The following is a 19115-nucleotide window of genomic DNA, read 5'->3' as shown; positions in this document are numbered from 1 at the left end:
TTAGTAGCTGGCAACACACAGGAGCGCAATATCTCCCTGAATTATGGATATATCCTATTTATGTGTGGCATGTATAGAAGGCTAGTGGATGTTTGGCAAGATGACGTCCATGTAGTTTCTCTAGGATGTTCCTGGGGGAAAATCAATGACCCACAGCAAAAATGAAGGCTAAAACGGAATTAGAATCGAATCTAATCAGCCGTCCCCCTCCTACCTCAGCTGAGGGATGAGTGAGGGGGTCTGGAAAAACCCTGCATAATATCCCATCTACCGAATATCAGAGTTGGAGCCGGAAGAACCACATGTTCGTTCTGTAACACAACTGTTTCTGAGAAGTCTTCCCTGCAAAAAAGTCTTGCAATCCAATTGTGTAAGGTTTGTTTATCTTAAGCACTATATTTCTTGTACATTAAATATAATATTTAATAAGTTTTTAGTCACTGCTCTAATGTACCCACCATCTCTGTGATAAAAGCGGAAAAACACAACATTTACTCTACGTGGGAACATGGCATGTTCCCAATGCTCAACATTCCCAAAGCTTTTATCTTTTACGAACTGTGAATTTCCCCCCATAACCATCTTCTAATATCAGCCATAAAACCAATAAACCTGATCAGAGACAATAATGGCCTCATGAAGGTGATGCCTAGACAAAGTGCTGCACTGTCAGATCCCAAGCAAACTTCTGAGTCACAAGGTGCAAGAATGAACTTGTTCAAAGTCTACAAGAGAACGTCCCATCCCCAACAATAAGTGTCACAGCCCACCACGGTATGTTACTGTGGTCCATACTATGTACCATTGGCTTATGTAGGCTCGGCAGTGGAACTTAATTGCTATGGATTATTAGAATAGTCATTAATAGCCTCCTACATGAGAGAAACCTCAGCGTTTACTAGGCTACATACAGCCTTTGTAGTGCTGCAGTGGATGACCTACTTTATTTTGTTGGTGTATGCCTTGTAAATAGCTGAACCAGTTTGTATACAATGCAGGACTCCTTCTCCTGTGCACGTGCCTCAGATTATACCCGTCCACGTGAAGATGGTTACTGGAGCAGACAGGAAACTTCAGCTAAACAAAAAGATGGCCCAAAACACCCAAGGGTGCTCTGTGCACACCCATCCTAGCTGCACCCAGATGACAGGGTGGCGGTGTTACTGAATGATGACATTAGCAGGGCACACGCACAGCTAAATCATTGCCAGGCACATAATATCAGAATACCTTCTTGTGCCGCTTTGCCATCCATTTGTCCCAATTTGACAGCATGTCCAGCCATTTTGCTTCCCTCTGTCGTAACACGTCAACGGGCAATTCTGCTTCCCTGTGAAGAAAACAGGACAATGCATTAGCCGTGTAACCCACGTGTGGTTGGCATGGTGGGACGTAACATAGTAACAGTTTGTAAGGTTGAAGGAAGACTAAAGCCCCCGTCTCACATAGCGAGATCGCTAGCGTGTCACGGTTTTGGTGACGCAACAGCGACCTCACCAGCGATGTCGCTATGTGTGACACTTTGCAGCGATCAGGCCCCTGCTGTGAGGTCGCTGATCGCTGTGTCCTGGACCATTTTTTGGTCGTTGCCCTCCCGCTGGTCAGCACACATCGCTGTGTGTGACCAGCGGAAGCAGCGATCAGGCTGGTAACCATGATAAACAGCGGGTTACTAGGGGCACACGCACACCTAGTAACCCGTTTATCATGGTTACGAGCCTGCTAAAGTGAGCGGTAACCTCCCGCTCACCGTAGCAGAGTGGTAACCATGATAAACAACGGGTTACTAGGTGCGCGTGTGCCCCTAGTAACCCGATGTTTACCATGGTTACCAGCCTGCTCCTGCTTCAGCAGGCTGGTAACCAGGAGCAGGACATCGTGGAAAGATTCTTTCCACGAGGTCGCTGCTCCCCCTGATCGTTGGTGAGCCTGCCTGTTTGACAGCTCACCAGCGACCACATAGCGACGCAGCAACGATCCCTGACAGGTCGTATCGTTGTCGGGATCGTTGCAGCGTCGCTAAGTGTGACGGGGCCTTAAGTCCATCTAGTTCTGGTAGCTCTACAGCTTACCAGAAAACACAGTAAGAAAGGAGAACTGCTGTCACCATAGATGATTATGCCCCTGATGATGTTAGTTTAGGTTTGGGCCAGGAATTGCAGCCGTTACAAACGGACAGTAATGAACGGCTGTGTGAATGCACACCAACTGCAGCCAACTTTATGGCTGATTACAAGGGCTAAGAAGATTGTGCATTTTGGACAAACCCATTGAGTTAGAAAAGTCCCCTGACGAGGGTGATCATAGGGACACTATTAGCTGTACGTAGTTCTATGCCCTGCAGGGGAAATACCGCATTGAAGTCAATAGAAGGAATTGGGGAGAAGGTTAGAGCTGTTCACGCTGGTAACATGGATGAATCCGTTGTGGTGATTAGAAACCAGTGGGTGCTGTACCTGCTGGTAATTGCAGCTGACAGAGAAAAAAAAATACAAGAGTTTCCGGCGCAACTGACTAAATAAATTTTTTTTACAAGTTTATTGAGCAAGTTAAAAGTCCATTAAAAGTTAAAAACCTCAACACCTGCCACGTTTCCGGTGTACTAAGACGCCCCTAGTCATAGGAATAGAAGTCAATAGGTCGTTAAAGTGCTGGTCCACAGACAAAGATCCTTCCATGACGCTGATACAAAGCAGGTGAACGGAGCTGTACTACGACCCGCTTGGTATCACAACCGTGAGAAACAAGTCTGAACCATTGTGACCCGTTTGTCGCCTTTACTATGTGACCCCATTTACAAGCGGCATAGAGCGATCTTAGGCTACGCAAACCGTGCCACCAGCCAAAGTCACCGATATCCAAAACTAAACAGATACACGGGATTGGTGATAAATGCATAGGTACCACTGGAACCCGCACCGATCCTGAGAACGGGTCATGTGTCCTTAGTTTGAATAAAGCACTACCAGCATGCACACTGCCATACCATCCAAAGTCTATGGGGCTGACCAGGTACAGCACTCACTAGTCAGCCCCGGAGGCTTTGTACTGTGCCAAATGGGAGACACTGGAGCCCTAATTTTGGTAACGTGCGGTGACACGTCTCTATTCCGTCGATAGGTGATACATTTAGATTGTGGGAATATATCTTTAAGCTGATCATAGACAGCTATTATGCCCAAGACCTTCATTTAATTGGACCCTTGAATAATATTTTTCTAAATATAGTGATATGCTTAATTACCGTCGCTTGGGTTGAAATTTGCTCCACTTTTTTTACAGCGTTAATAAATACCTCTAGATAATGGTGCTTATCCTGTATTGTGCTTTTTAGAACAGCATGATGGGGTCATATTTATCATTATGAAAACATACATATGCATATAACATTTCATATACTGTCACGATTTTTAATGAGGCTGTTTTCTTTTGTCCCCAATTTTCTTCCACAGTAATGTACAATGGGAAAAAACATACAAATACTGGCTGATTACAGAGTATAGTATTTCCATGCAAAGTATGTATAGTATATATTAATAAAGGAGAAACAATAGTACGCGTGCCATGGCCACAATATATATGTAGCTATGGAACGTGGCAGTCACAGAAATGTGTAGTTGGCATCATTGGTTGAAATTCACTCAAACATGAATTGAACACAATTAGATCACTGCTCCACTAGAAACAATCATGCAAAATGGCTATTACTCCACTAACTGTATCAAGCTTTCAGCTGGACTTTGGTATAGAGGCACTTGTCATATCAGTCAGCACAATCTTACAGGGCTATTCCTCCCAAGGCATCTCTGGCCACACTGGACATGCTGTGTCTGATCGGTAATGGCCCTGTAGAGACAAAACATGGGTCCCCTGACCCTCAATCATTACAAGGCAGCTGCTGGCGGACGGTAAAGCCTGCGCTACACTGCGACTTTCCGTAGCGCTACGGATTAATTTTAACTATTCAAGTGGCAGCTGCAGTCCACCCAATTGCATACAACTTAATGTATAGCTTTGGACTGCAGCTAAATAGTTAAAATCCATCCAGTAGCGCTACAATGAGTCGCAGGGTAGCCAAGGCCTAAAGCTGGCTATACCAAAGATGGCCGTCAGCTGAAGACTATTGAATATTAAGTTATAGTAATGGAGGAACATTGAAAAATTGCTGTCATTAGATTGATGTTACCCGAATCCCGGACAGAATCAGCAAGGTATGCTGTATGCCGAAACGTTGTGGCGCTTCAGAGAAAATGATATGATAAGCCAATCAGGGAATAGTCTGGTGTGTTCCCTGGTCAACCTCTCATCGCCCCAATCCAGCTGATTGACAGGACTCCCTATGGCTTTTCAAACCATGTGCTCTCTTAAAGGCCGCAATCTCGCAGTTGGGCTCTGTGACGATATAGCCTATAATCTTAATAAGCCAGACGATTAGATTTGTTTATCCAAAAGAAATACACTAATGTTTATGCCGACGTTTAAATGTATATTGTGAAAGGTCATACTATTTGTATAACCCAGAATATTGACTTCTATTCGTTTGGAAACAAAGGTTTACTATGCTGATGACATTGTACTAAAAATCAGCTAGTAGTTTATTTACAAGAGCCCCTGTGATACCAACTATGTAAATTGATTAGCTCAAACAATGAGACCTGAGTAAGCCCTGCACCATTACCTCTTTACTTCTGACTGATGACCTTTGACCTACGGATGTGTACTTAAAATGGGACATGTGTTTCTGTAGCAGTCAGACTTGGGAGAGAGAATCAAAGAGAAGCAAGAGGACACTCAGACTCTCTGAGAACAGTATCTTGGAAGTATGGCTTTACCCAAAGAGAGACACATTTGGATTCTACATGATTCTAGTCTAAGGGTATATAACCCTGACTGGAAAGATACAGATCTGCTCCATTGACCATCAGAGAGACATGGATACATTTGGGGAGACCAGGTTGGAACGATGAAGTCGCCTGGCCCCATGGATATGTTTGATGTTGCCAGGAGGGACCCACCGGTCGCCTGGAACTCCTGGAGACATTCGGAGAAGCCAGATTGGAAGCCGCTGGTCATGTGGCCCCATGGAAACTCTCGGATAGGCCAGGTTGGGACCCTCAGGTCTCCTGGCCTTGTACCTCGATGGACTATCAACTTCCTAAGCTTGCAACTACCTTCTCTCTGTGGGGGTCTGCCAGAAGCGGGGGCACCACTGGTTGAGGTAGTTGGCCCTGGAAGTCCCAAAATCGCAGCTTTTCTATCCTAGGGGGGGCGGAGAAGGAAGGGTGAGACTGTGTAATGTTGTACCATCTTGAGTATTTGCTGAGACTGTTTTATGTGTTTATTGTCCGCTTTCTGGTTCAATAAAGTATTGCCACGCTGTTTTACCCTCACCCTGTGTTGTCTGAGTAATGTTACGCCTACGGAAGACCCCGTGTCTTCACAGGCTTTGATTCATGCTGCCTCTAATTCTTGCAGCACAAATGTAAATGACAAATGGTTTATTTAACGGGTCATTCCTGCTCCACTCCATTCTCCATAGGGAAGCAAGCGAGCCGCTGACCTTACCTCTACTAATATTTGCTGAGACGCAGGTGCGATCGGCTGGGGCGGTGCAGCTGTGCTATTCCCATAAAGCAGGGGTCTCAAACACGCGGCCCGGCCCTGAGGCTGCTTTATGCGGCCCGCAGGCACAGACCCCTTGATGATCCCGACCTGGTCCAGGAGGAGCCGCCGACAGCAGCGCTGAATTGCCACACAGAGACTGTTTCCCAGCACTGCATTTCCAATGTCAGCCGCCGGCCAATCAGAGGCCAGCAGCTGATATCTGCGTGTCGGCGCAGCGAGTATGACGTCATTGCCATATGCAGATGTCAGCTGCTGGCCTCTGATTGGCCGGCGGCTGACATTGGAAATGCAGTGCTGGGAGACGGTCTCTGTGCGGCAATGCAGCGCTGCTGTCGGCGGCTCCTCCTGGACCAGGTCGGGATCGTCAAGGGGTCTGACTCTGTGGTGCCTGCGGGCCACATCTGCAGGAAGGACGCCGAGGGAACGGAGGACAGGTGAGAATCATCTTTTTTTTTTTCTATTTTATGTGTGTGAAGAACAGCACAGGGGGCACATAGCCACAAGAGGGGACCTGGATGGGGCACATAGCCACAAGAGGGGACCTGGATGGGGCACATAGCCACAGGACGGGGACCTGGATGGGGCACATAGCCACAGGACGGGGACCTGGATGGGGCACATAGCCACAGGACGGGGACCTGGATGGGGCACATAGCCACAGGACGGGGACCTGGATGGGGCACATAGCCACAGGACGGGGACCTGGATGGGGCACATAGCCACAGGACGGGGACCTGGATGGGGCACAAAGCCACAGGACGGGGACCTGGATGGGGCACATAGCCACAGGACGGGGACCTGGATGGGGCACATAGCCACAGGACGGGGACCTGGATGGGGCACATAGCCACAGGACGGGGACCTGGATGGGGCACATAGCCACAGGACGGGGACCTGGATGGGGCACATAGCCACAGGACGGGGACCTGGATGGGGCACATAGCCACAGGACGGGGACCTGGATGGGGCACATAGCCACAGGACGGGGACCTGGATGGGGCACATAGCCACAGGACGGGGACCTGGATGGGGCACATAGCCACAGGACGGGGACCTGGATGGGGCACATAGCCACAGGACGGGGACCTGGATGGGGCACATAGCCACAGGACGGGGACCTGGATGGGGCACATAGCCACAGGACGGGGACCTGGATGGGGCACATAGCCACAGGACGGGGACCTGGATGGGGCACATAGCCACAGGACGGGGACCTGGATGGGGCACATAGCCACAGGACGGGGACCTGGATGGGGCACATAGCCACAGGACGGGGACCTGGATGGGGCACATAGCCACAGGACGGGGACCTGGATGGGGCACATAGCCACAGGACGGGGACCTGGATGGGGCACATAGCCACAGGACGGGGACCTGGATGGGGCACATAGCCACAGGACGGGGACCTGGATGGGGCACAGAGCCTCAAGATGTGGACCTGGATGGGGCACATAGCCTCAAGATGGGGACCTGGATGGGGCACAGAGCCACAAGATGGGGACCAGAGCCACAAGATGGGGACCAGAGCCACAAGATGGGGACCAGAGCCACAAGATGGGGACCAGAGCCACAAGATGGGGACCTGGATGGGGCACATAGCCACAAGATGGGGACCTGGATGGGGCACATAGCCACAAGATGGGGACCTGGATGGGGCACATAGCCACAAGATGGGGACCTGGATGGGGCACATAGCCACAAGATGGGGACCTGGATGGGGAACATTGCCACAGGATGGGGACCTGGATGAGGCACATTAGTACAAGATGGGCGCCAGGATGGGGAACGTTGCCACAAGATGGGGACCTGGATGGGGCACATTAGTAGAAGATGGGGACTTGGATGGGGAACATTACTACAAGATGTTTTCCATTATTACTATATGATGCTAATTGTAAGACAATATTACTGTATGTGGCCAATTGGGGGAAATAAAATTGTAAAAAAAATAAAAAATAAAATAAAGCATGAAAAAATATTGGGCACTAAAAATGCTGTTTTATATGTAAACTAAAGTAAACACAAAAAAGTGCACGTTTATTATTGCCACATCCATAACGACCCAAGCCATAAAAAAATAAACACGGCAAAAATGTTCAAAAGGTGTATACAAAAAAAATGGTATCACTAAAAATGTCACATTGAACAAAGAATGCGGCCCCCCAAATTCAAATTTTTTCCATGTGCGGCCCATATACCCAGCCGAGTTTGAGACCCCTGCCATAAAGGATACAGCTGCCTGTTACCTACTGATCACCACACACGTGCCAGCAGGAATCAATAGATATTAGATCACGGACTGCTCATCACCCAACATGGAAGTAAGTATAGCCAGAATAACCCTTTAAGTGACAGCAACTTAGTTATTGTGACCATGTTGAAACCTACCTGCCATGTTTTAAACAACTTAGTCAGAAAAAAAAAAGCACATTTTTTAAGTGATCATTTTCATAAGCTTCGTTTAGTTTATTTTCGATGTTACATTGACCCCTTACTGACCACCAATATGACTTAAAACTGACCTGAGATAAGTAAATAGCATCCCCCCAATGGGTATCGGCTGTACACTATAGCCGACACCCTGCTGCATTAGTCACGCTCGGTGTTGCCACACAATATGGCCATTTAACCTAGATGCTACTGTCAATAGTAACTATGGCATCTAGTTGGTTAACAGTGTGGGGGCTCCCTCTTTAACCCCATCGGCACAGAGATAGTGATCTTGTGGCCCTGATAATTCCCATTGACTGGAGGTTCTCAAGGGCGTTAAGATTTGGGGAATTTCCTGGTCATTGACCCAAAATGTCAATATTTTTTCACGGAGTCAGTTATCATTTTTGCCTTGTGACATGGTGTGCCATCATTCTGGCAAAAGCACTGTTAACCCTGCGCCGGGCGCAATAGGCCTGACAGGCACAGCTCACACGTTTTTGTTTCCCCCTTCTCTCCAAGGTGGCATGGGACATCGCCCCTCCCAGTACCGTCCTATCTTTAGGTGCTGCTTGAAATCCCCCCCACTCAGTTTTACCACTGTCCCTGCGGAGAGCAGGTTCGCCCTCCATGGCCTCGCAGGCTCATTGCACATGAAAAATTCTCATTTTCGATGACGGTTCGTACTTTGTTTTATTTTTTTCAATCACAACTGTTTATTTTGCTAATTTTATAAATGAAGAGTGCAACGTTTGTGGATATTTCGTAGAAATAAGTAGGGTTTTCTCAGAAATGGCCTCTCAGGCACAATATTATTGTTTATTTTTATAGCACCATTAATTCCATGGTGCTGAACATGAGTAGGGGATACATACAAAACACAAGTCGAAATTACATTGAACAAAAGTAATCGTGACAATGAAGTACAGAGGGGAGAGGACCCTTACAGGACACGTAATAGCAATCTCTGATATAGGATGGAATGATCGGCCAACCTCGCTTTTTCTCTCTGACAAAGTGTTTCTTCTGCTGCGTCTGAATATGACTCCAGTAGCATCTAAGTGCCTTACAATTCATTTTTTTACCTAATTTTAATGTTTTTTTTTCACTGTCCTATGTCTTTATACATGTACATAAAGTGCAGTGAAAAAAACCCAAAACATTTTATTTTGGAATACAAAAAAACGCTGAAAAAAAAAAAAAAAAAAAAGTTACCTGCATTTTTGGTAAGTTTTTTTCAGCATTTTTTTTTCACCATCCATTACTTCCTGGGTGAAAAAAAAAGAAAGAAGTGACATGCTCCATTTTCCAAAAAAACAAAAAACAAACATGCAAGGTACAGAATCCTGAACAAAAAACCCATAATGTGTGAACAGAGAATTCTGGAATCTCAGACTTTGCTGGTACTGCAAAAAGCAGCTGAAAATTAGCATAAAAAAAAAAAAAAAAAATACAGAAAAAAACCATGATGTTATTAAATGAGTTTTTTGCATCTGATTTTGTGTACTCTCTCTCTTAATACATCCCTATGAAGGTCATAGGTCACTGATTACTTTTAGAGCCCAGAAATTGAGATAATTCGATATTATAGGCGATTTTCTAACCTGGGCCTGTCAGGCGCACTGCGCACAAACTCGTTCAACAGAAATGCGCCTGACCCAGGGTTAAAGCAACAAATTGCTCCTGGATTATTGGGGGAAGTTGCTCTTGGAGGATGTTTAGAGATCATTCTTTATTCATGGCAGGGTTCTTGGGTAAAATGGTGACTGAGCCCACTCTCTTGGATGAAAAGCATCCAGTGTGTCATGCCAACAGTAAGACATCCTGAGACCATTCATTTGTGGGCCTGCTTTTCATCCAAGAGAGTGGGCTCAGTGACAGTTTTACCTAAGAACCCTGCCATGAATAAAGAATGATCTCTAAACATCCTCCAAGAGCAACTTCTCACAATAATCCAGGAGCAATTTGGTGATGACCACCTGATGAGATCACTTTTGCCTTGTGGCATGGTGCTCTAACACAGAACATAAATTGTGATCAACTCCAAGCACTTATTAGGTAATAATGGGTAGTCATCGGTCAGGATTTGGCCCAGAAGAGGATTTCAATTCGACCTGACGGCTGGATGTCTTGAAAAATAAGGGTCAACACTGTAAATAATGATTCCTTGCATAAACTAGACATATTTGTCAGTAAAAGAGTGAAACTTATGAAATGCTTATAATTGGACTTCTGTAACCATAGAAAACATCTGATTGACAGATCTAAAAACAACGTGGCTGAAAACTTTGTGAAAACTTTTGGTGATGACTGTACATAAATGGAACAGAGAAGTAACAGGCGGACACAAATCTGAGCTGGAAATATCTACCCTTGTTCTGGAGAGGTTACAAGTTTTGCTAAATTAAAATCATCCTAATTACCGTATTTAACTTCATTATTGCCGGCCACTTAGCACATAATTACATGCAAGATGTTTATCATTGCCTTTTAATGCCAACTCCTGCCAGCAAGTAGTTCAGAATGAAGTCTTGGGACTGTGAAGTTATGCATATATATGGTAAATATAGCTCGGCATGTATTCTGTATACCAGGTGGCCCGGTATATATAGAATATAGAATAATATATTATATTGTATATCACACATACCTATATTCATTATATACTGTATAGTTGCACAGCTTTATTCATTATATACACCATTTTTATTTCTAATGTACACCTATAGACAAACACATTATGTACAGTGTATAGAATATATATATATATATTTATATTTATTTACACACACACACACACACACACACACACAGATACATACTTCGGGTCAAATAGAAAATTGGTGACGTGTTCAATACTTAAGTATAGTTCTAAAGGTGCTATTGGCATGAAATTCTCACCACATTTCAGTAACAACCCATCCAATCCACACATGAAAATAAATCAAACCATAGATGTCCATAAATTGTGTAATAATGAGAAATGAACTCGTCAGTGCAAAGTGTGTGACGCCTCTCACCCAGCTAAACTAGAACTCACACTTTGCACTGATGAGGGGCAGTATCGAGAAACAGTGTCTGCAAATTGAGTTTTTTGGTTCTGGCTTATATCCTAAGTCATGTGATAAGGCTTGTTAAAGGGTCTCTATTGACTTTTAGGATTGCTACTTCCTGTAGGTGGCACTAGAGTTCTGGTCCTCTTCCTCTCTGAAGAGACAATTTGCACATTTCCCAGAGGAGCATTGTAGCTTTAAAAGTCTCCTCACCGTGACATGCTTAACATGTCGCTCTCTGCATTCAGATACTTTATTATACCATGCCTGAGGAAGAGACCCAAGATGTCTCGAAAGTTTGCCTTGTAACATTTTTTTTTTTGTGAGCCATTAAAAAGGTATAACTACAAGATTATCTTGTTTTTCCCACTGACCGCAATGTGTGTTTATAGTAACTGAGGCTGTACATATATAATAAAGCCATGCATTTGATTTGAAGGATGAAGCCAAGCCATGTATATACACACACATATCTAAGCTATGAATCTACCGTATATACACTGTATGACGCTGTGCACATATAGACAGGGTCAAGCTCCGCTGTGCATCTGATAATAATCACATTGTTCAGAACAGTGGTATTTATCAATGACTTCCTGTTCTGATTCTGCAATGAATGGGATGGGGGCTGACGGCCCCTTCTGTAACAGCCATGACCTTAGGAAGGAAAGTAAACTCATCCAGAGGAAGTGGAGGCCGTGATACTGTATAACATGAGTTAGTGAAACAAATGAACGCCCTACTGTCTCATCACATCACCCCTGCACAAGACTGAGGTGTTACAGCAACAAGGTCTTCTTAACCCAAAAACAGACATAGTATTAACCCAACACTGACTCGCATGGCTACTATCAATTGCACAGTGCAGAGGCTTTCCTCTATTTGGTCATGTGTTGAGTTGCAATTAAGGGAATCGGTCACCAGGTTTTTGCTGCCCCCACCTAGAAGCAACATGCTGTAGGGGCAGAGACTCTGATTCTCGTAATGCATCACTTACTGGGTGCTGCAGTTTTGATAAAATCACTGTTTTATCTGCTGCAGATCTAGCAGTTCTCTGAATGCTGAGATCTGTATAACCCTGTCCACACCACAGATTGACAGTGGTGAAAAGATGTATACAGTGCATAGGCAGAAAGCTGCCAGTCAGTGAGGGTAGGCAGGGTTATACAGAGCTCAGTAATATTATTCTATAGGTTAACTAGTACTAGTGATAAAGTAATTTTTCAGAACTATAGAAAGCAGTTCAGTAAGTGATACATTGTAGGAATAGGGGGTCTGTGCCCCTACATCATGCTGCTCTCACACAAGGTAGCACAAACCTGATGGCAGTCTCTTTAAATATACTAAAGCCAGGTAAGCCCTCTTCTTCTTGGCTGCTACAGTTCTGGAAAAGGCTAAACTCGAAATAAAAAACCTGTATATAAAATCCACAATCAGAAGATTGCATCAGTTGGCAAATCAATAGGGTAGCGCATTTTCTCATGCCAACCTGTGTCCAAACAATACGCTTTTATATTCCACTGACGGGCAGCTTTGCGGGCACGCTTGTACTGCAGTCATTAAATAAAAGGTATTTTTTATTCTTTTCATTCCCTGTCAGCCCATTGGATGCAAAAGCACGACACTGAAGATACCCGAGGATAGCCAAAAGCTGCACTTGGCCATCTTAGTCAGTGTCATAGATTTGAAGGGAGCACAATACCAATACTCCTGGCCATCCCATAAAGGCCGGGGAACCAAAGTTCTAAGGTCTAGCGATCAGTACCGATACCAGCAATGGGACCCATACCAATCTAAAAGCCATCACCTATCCAGTGAATAGGCTGCAAAGTGTTTAGGCTAGATTACTCCTTTAACTTCACTTTTGGGTGTTTTTCAGTTTTTCCTCCCCTTCTTCCCAGAGCCATAACTTTTTTATTTTTCCTTCAATATAGCCGTATGATGATTTTTTTTTTTTTTTGTGGGTCGTGTTGTACTTTTGAACGACACCATTGATTTTACCACATAGTGTACCGGAAAGCGGGGGAAAAATTCCAAGTGCGGTAAAATTACATAAAAAAAGTGAAATTCCATAATAATTGTTTTGTTTGTTTTTTTAATTTTTTTATCTACAATGTTTACTATATTGTAAAACTGACCTGCCATTATGATTCCCCAGGTCAGTACGAGTACACAGATACCAAACATGTATAGGTTCTTTTTTATTTAAAGTGGTGAAAAAAAATTACGAAATTTGTATGAAAAAAAAGAGGTTTTGCGTTTGTCGTAGCGTCTCCATTTTTCGAGATCTGGGGCTCGGTGAGGGCTTATTTTTTTGCGCCTCGAAATAACATTTTTATTGATACCATTTTGGGATAGATAAGATGTTCTGATCACCTGTACTGCACTTTACCGCAATGTTGCAGCAGCCAAAAAACTTAATTCTGGAGGTTTGTTTTTCTTGTTACGCAGTTAACTGATCGGATAGATCGGACATTTCTGAACACAGCGTTACCAAATGTGTGTATTTTTTATTGCTTTATTTTTAAAGGGGCAAAAGGGGGGTGATTTGAAATTGTGTTTTTTTTTTATTTAATATTTAAAACTTATTTAACTTTCTACTTTAATAGTCTTCTTAGGACACTTGAAGCAGGAATCATCCGATCGCCTGTGCTATACATAACAATGCTTCAGCCCTGCTATGTATAGCAAAAATCACGATCTCCTTTGAACGCCAGCCAGAAGGCGGAGTTCACAGGAGTATTGTGGTGACCGGTACGGGAGTCTTCTGCAGAACCCCAGCTGTGATGACAACCCGTCGTCGCCCCGTGATCATGTGACAGGGGCGCCTGGGTTTGTTAAATGAGTGTTAAATGCCGCCATCAGTGACTGACGGGGACATTTAACTGGCTAACAGCTGCAGGTGGATTTCGAGTGCCGCTTTTTAACGGCGCCGATGAATAATAGTGTAGCGCCACCCCGTGGCTGAAATTCACGCTGGTATCGGCCCTGGCCAGTTATGATGCGGATGAGGGCCGATTAACCCCTTAAATACCTTTGTTAATAGCGACAGCGGCATTTAAGTTGCTACAAGGGGGGGGGGGGGGCGCAAGAACCCCTTAGTAACCATCGGACCCTCACGATTAGCATCACGGGTCCCAATGGTTACCATGGTACCCTGAGGTCATGTGATGACCCCAGGGTACAGTAGCCTGTGAGATCCAGCTAGAAGTACGAGTACTGCAGTGTATGAGACCAGTGATCAAAACAGAAATTACACATGTCCCACAGTGGGACTTTATGAAAAAGTAAAAAAAAAAAAACAACAACACGCACACAAATCACTAAAATCCATTTCGCTACACAAAACACAGCGTTTGTGATAAAACAAAAAAGGTACACAGTTGGTATCGCCCCGGAACGACCTGCTTTATAAAACTGCCAGGTTATCTATTCCTTATGGCAAATGCCGTAAAAAATTAAAAGCACACCAAAAATGTCGCTTTTTCATCATCCTGCCTCACAAAAAAAAAGCGATCAAAAAGTCGTATGTACCGTGGATGTTCCGTTTGAATCACGTATTTGTGGGATTTACACGGAAACCCAGACGCAAGTTCTCAGAGTAGAACAGAAAGTGATCCAACCTTGTACTAAAAGTGATTAAAAAAAACAAAAAACAACTAAATTTATGTACCCCAAAATGTTACCAGTAAAATCCTTAATTTATCCCGCACAAAACCAGCCCCCTCTCAGGTCCGTCATCTGTCAGTATTAATATAGGGCGGTTCCCACATAACTGGTAGAACAAAGACTCTGGAAAAGTGACATGGCTGCCACCCCCTCAAATAAAATCCAGCAAATTCTGCGCTTACAAATCCATATGCCCCCTCCTTCTGCGTCCCACTGTGCCTAAACCACAGTAAGCGGCCACATGTTTGTCATTATTGTGTTGGGGAGAGAGCACTTAATTTACAGGGTGCGTATCACCAGAAGTACAAGCAGGGCACAATGTATGGGGGCCCTATAATATATGGGGGCACCAGACTGGCATATTTGCAATTCTCCAGAAAAAATGCCTGGCATGGATGTTATAAAACGGTAATTCATTGAGAGGTGCAATTTCTACAATGAGGTCACTTTGGGGTTTTTCTGCTGTTCTGGCACCTTCGGGGCTAATGTCACCCACAAACTATTCTACCAAAATCTGTTCTCCAAAACCCAAATAGCGCTCCTTCCTTTTCCAGCCCTGACGTTTTGCGATTCCACAAAATTAATCGTTGTGCTACTGATTTTTCCGCAATGATAATCCGCAGCGGAAATTTCCGCAGAACGTGCACAGCACATGCGGATCATTGGGGAACATTACAGACCTTGTACCAAACGGTTTTTAAGCGTTTATGCGGTGGAAATAATGCAGCGGAAACACTTAAAAACCGCATTGTGGGCACACAGCCTTACTGGTGTAAACACTATGATGAATCGGCTCCATAATCTGAAAGATTTTCGGCATGTTCCGCAGTCTTGTAGAAATCCTCAGGAGATCACAGGAGTTAATTATCTGCAGATCTCTTCCGTTTTGGCGGGTTAAGATCTGACGGGGCACGACAATCATTGTGTCCTACTGGAAGCAGAGCAAAGAGGAGAAGCTTCTGCTGCAATCGTAATAAAGTCATTCAACCTCTTCCAAAAAAGAAAAAACAGCTTTCCCAGAAGTATTTTGCAATTGGAGGAGGCTGAGGTCAGCAACACGTGAAAATTAAGATAAAAAGCAGCCAAGCCCTTTAAATACCCCTTATGCTTCATCCAATGCTAGCAGATTGGGCCTCGCTTGGGCTGCAGGTCTCCACATACTATAGAGGCCTACTCAAACCCATCTCCAAGATGGTGCCTGGGGCCATATCTCCTGTCATGATTCGGAGCTCATGGGGGGACCAAGCAGACCACCATGATGCAGAAAACAGACAAACATACAATCACATGCAGATTATACAAAAATTACAATATACAGGGAAAAAACAAACAAAAAAAACACGAGAATCCTATAAAAACAGCAACAATCTCTTACAAGGGACATGACACCCCCCATTTTCAGATGATTCATAATCCTAATACGCAGGAGGCCATACATTTACACTAATATAGTCCATGACTGCTGGAACAGAGGAATAAAAAAAATAAAAAAAAAATTTGCAGAACGTTTAAGGTTTTCTCAAATTATAATGTAGTAGAACATTATAAAAAAAAACAAAAAACAAAAAAAACACTTATTCCTACATATTGCCAGACAAATCCAATCTAAGGGTGCCTAGATGTACATATTATAGGGTCCCTAAAGAAGGTCTGGGACATCTACAGCATCATGCCCATACGCGTTCATATTTCGCCAGTGCTCGCCCTCCTATGGATAAATGCAAGATCGGAAGCGTTTGTTTTATCACCTAGGAGAGCAGCGCTCCAGAACAATTGGCACTCACCGTACAGAGACGAGTTCTCTGCCACAAACAAAACATGTCAGGTATTTGGACACTTTAATCACGGCCTAGCACCAGTACACAAGGATGAGGCTCTTCATCCAGACGTTTCCTCTCGGCTTCCTTCTTGATGACCCAGCTCTCAGACCTACGTACTGTATACGGTATATACATGCATGTAGTCACTGAACCACAGCAGACTGCTACCTGTATCACAAAGCATGGCGGCGTTGTAGAACACACCTCGTACTGAAGTCTGTGGGGAAAATCATTCACCTCCCTCAGTATAGAACAGCAATGGATTACATTAAAGGGATTGTTCCATATTCAAACTTTATCCTAATCTCAGGATAGGTGATGAGTGCCGGACCACTTGGACTCTCATTGGTCACAAGGACCGGTGTCCTACATTTTAATGGGGGAAGTCATGCAGGTGCGCTGCCGTTCTAGTCATTATTTATAGGTCTGATGAAAATCGTTGAGCGCTGTACTCCGCTACCTCAGACAGTCTCAAGCAGTGGATGCAAAAGAGGTAACGCATGGACATTACCGCTCAATTCACACCGGCGACTTGGGGAACTCGTTCCGCTCAGACACTTAGGACCGATCCCGTAGGTAGGTGGCAAGCTCGGAAAACCCCTATAGGGTACAATGGGCTGTAGAAGGCATACTTGGCCATTTGTTCCTTACAATGCACAGTCAGGATATTTCCTTCTACCATAAAGCCAACAGTGGCATCACTACAGAAGCAGTCAAGTAACCGCCTTCTAAGGGTATGTGCACACAGCAGCTTTTTCAGGCGCATTCCACCTGAAAAAGTGTCGAAACGTTAAAAATAACTAACATATGGACTACAATATCAGATGTTCCTTCTAACTTTTTAACCAGTACAGTCTCAAAAGCCATGAAGTGGCTAAAAGAATTGACTGGTCCACTCTTCGGGGCAAACGTCGATTTTGTTTAAACCACTCCAAGTACAATAGGGCAGAATTTCACTTTTGCACCAATTAAAACAGTTTGTATTGGAAGGTTGAAACATGAGCTCGTTGCATTGCGATCACACGAGATGGAAATGCTGCGGAGGGGTGTGGATCTGCAATGGAATATACATTAGGAGGCAAGCGCTGAGATTTCAATGACTCATCCACACGCTGTGGAATTTTTACGCACAAAAATTTACTTCAGTCACGTACGTGCACACATTGAGTATTTGGTGAGTTTTTTACCTCAGTATTAATAAGGGTGCTTTCACATTGCGTTTTGGCACCCGTTCAGTGGCCCTGTCGGGGCTTACGTCTTAACTCCCTGCAAGACGGGGACGTATGCACCGACGGGGCCATAGACTGTAATGGTGCTGACACAGCAAACGTGCTCTCTGCCGTGCATCATTCGAGCATGTATGTCTACACCCATTATAGTCTATGGCCCCGTCGGCGCCTACGCCCGAATCCTGCTTTGCGGGGGGGGGGGGGGGGGGGTGATCGGACGTACGCCCCGACGGGACCCATGAAAGTGTACCTAAATGCAATGTGAAAGCCCCCCTATAGTCTGAATTTTTAATAATTTTTTTGGGCTGAAAGAGCAAGGATTTCTTGTGGATTTTCCATAGCAACTTCAATGAGGGAAGTAAAAATCGGAAATCAAGTTAAAGCGTTGAGGATTTTTATGCAATATACTCTTTATCTACTGGCTTCCAGCAAGAAGACGGGACTAGTGAGGAACAAGGGAAGCAACAGAAATTTGGAAAGAGTATACAGGTTTTTTTTATTTTTGTAGGTCATAGCTTTAGTACATTGTAGAAGACTTTTGACTTGTTGCATGCTGACATAGAGGTACATATCTTCCATACTTGCTAGAACATTTCAGACAGAATATTGGAATTAAAAAAAGCCGTGTCCTAAACATAACAATTTTTATCTCTCCATTAGCACCAGGAACTACTACATTTGTGTTCTGGAAAAATAAACCCAAGCATGGGACAAAAAGTCTAACACACTGATAGATTGGGGTAGGAAGGAATCACTGATAAGTTGGAAAATACCAGGAACCCACCCAAATGTTTGTCTAGCAGTCTGGACGTCCCTGATGACATGAATGGAAAATTCTACGTAGAATGAAAAGCTTTAACCATGAAGTAGAAAAGCAATGAAGGACCTGGCGTAGCTCAGCCATTATATACAGCAGAGCAATACCAGTACTTAGCAGAACCATCTGCAATGCTGGAGTCCTCAGTACACGTAGGAAGGACAGAAGCCGAGATGGGTAATGATACATAACCAGTTATGGGGTGCACATCCCCTGGTCAACCCTCGGGACAATAATCAATACATCAAGGCTAAATACAGTATTCAGTGTCACAGATTGAAGCCACACGATGACTGACAGAACCAACATAGCAAAACGTCTCTCATTCAAGGAATAATCCATGAACATCCATGTCTGTCATCTGCGGCCAGTATCATGCAGGAGGCAATGAATCCAACATTCCAATTAGGTTTCATTCACACATCAGAATTTCAAAGCCAAAACCAGGAGCGTCTCCAAAACACAGAGCAGC

General features: G+C 44.4%; 1 protein-coding gene across 2 annotated transcripts in view; it reads right to left on the bottom strand.

The window, feature by feature from the left end:
* The window catches only part of TBC1D10A (TBC1 domain family member 10A), a 60925-nt gene that overhangs the window by 29121 nt on the left and 12689 nt on the right, over positions 1-19115 (bottom strand). Inside the window, exons 2-3 of one of the 2 annotated variants that reach the window (XM_073671476.1) lie at positions 9271-9323; positions 1231-1330 (exon numbers count right to left, since the gene is read on the bottom strand). In XM_073671476.1, coding sequence (XP_073527577.1) covers positions 1231-1330; positions 9271-9317 — 147 coding nt within the window. In that variant the 5' untranslated portion in view covers positions 9318-9323. The remainder of the gene's footprint in view (positions 1-1230; positions 1331-9270; positions 9324-19115) is intronic. The other variant, XM_073671466.1, reaches the window with a different exon arrangement.

This window comes from Phyllobates terribilis, unplaced genomic scaffold (genome assembly GCF_046119375.1).
Source record: "Phyllobates terribilis strain yellow unplaced genomic scaffold, ASM4611937v1 Scaffold_1__5_contigs__length_1240528914, whole genome shotgun sequence".
Taxonomy (NCBI): domain Eukaryota; kingdom Metazoa; phylum Chordata; class Amphibia; order Anura; family Dendrobatidae; genus Phyllobates; species Phyllobates terribilis.
The sequence above is the reverse complement of the archived record's forward strand: the minus strand, read 5'-3'. Positions and strand labels throughout refer to the sequence as shown.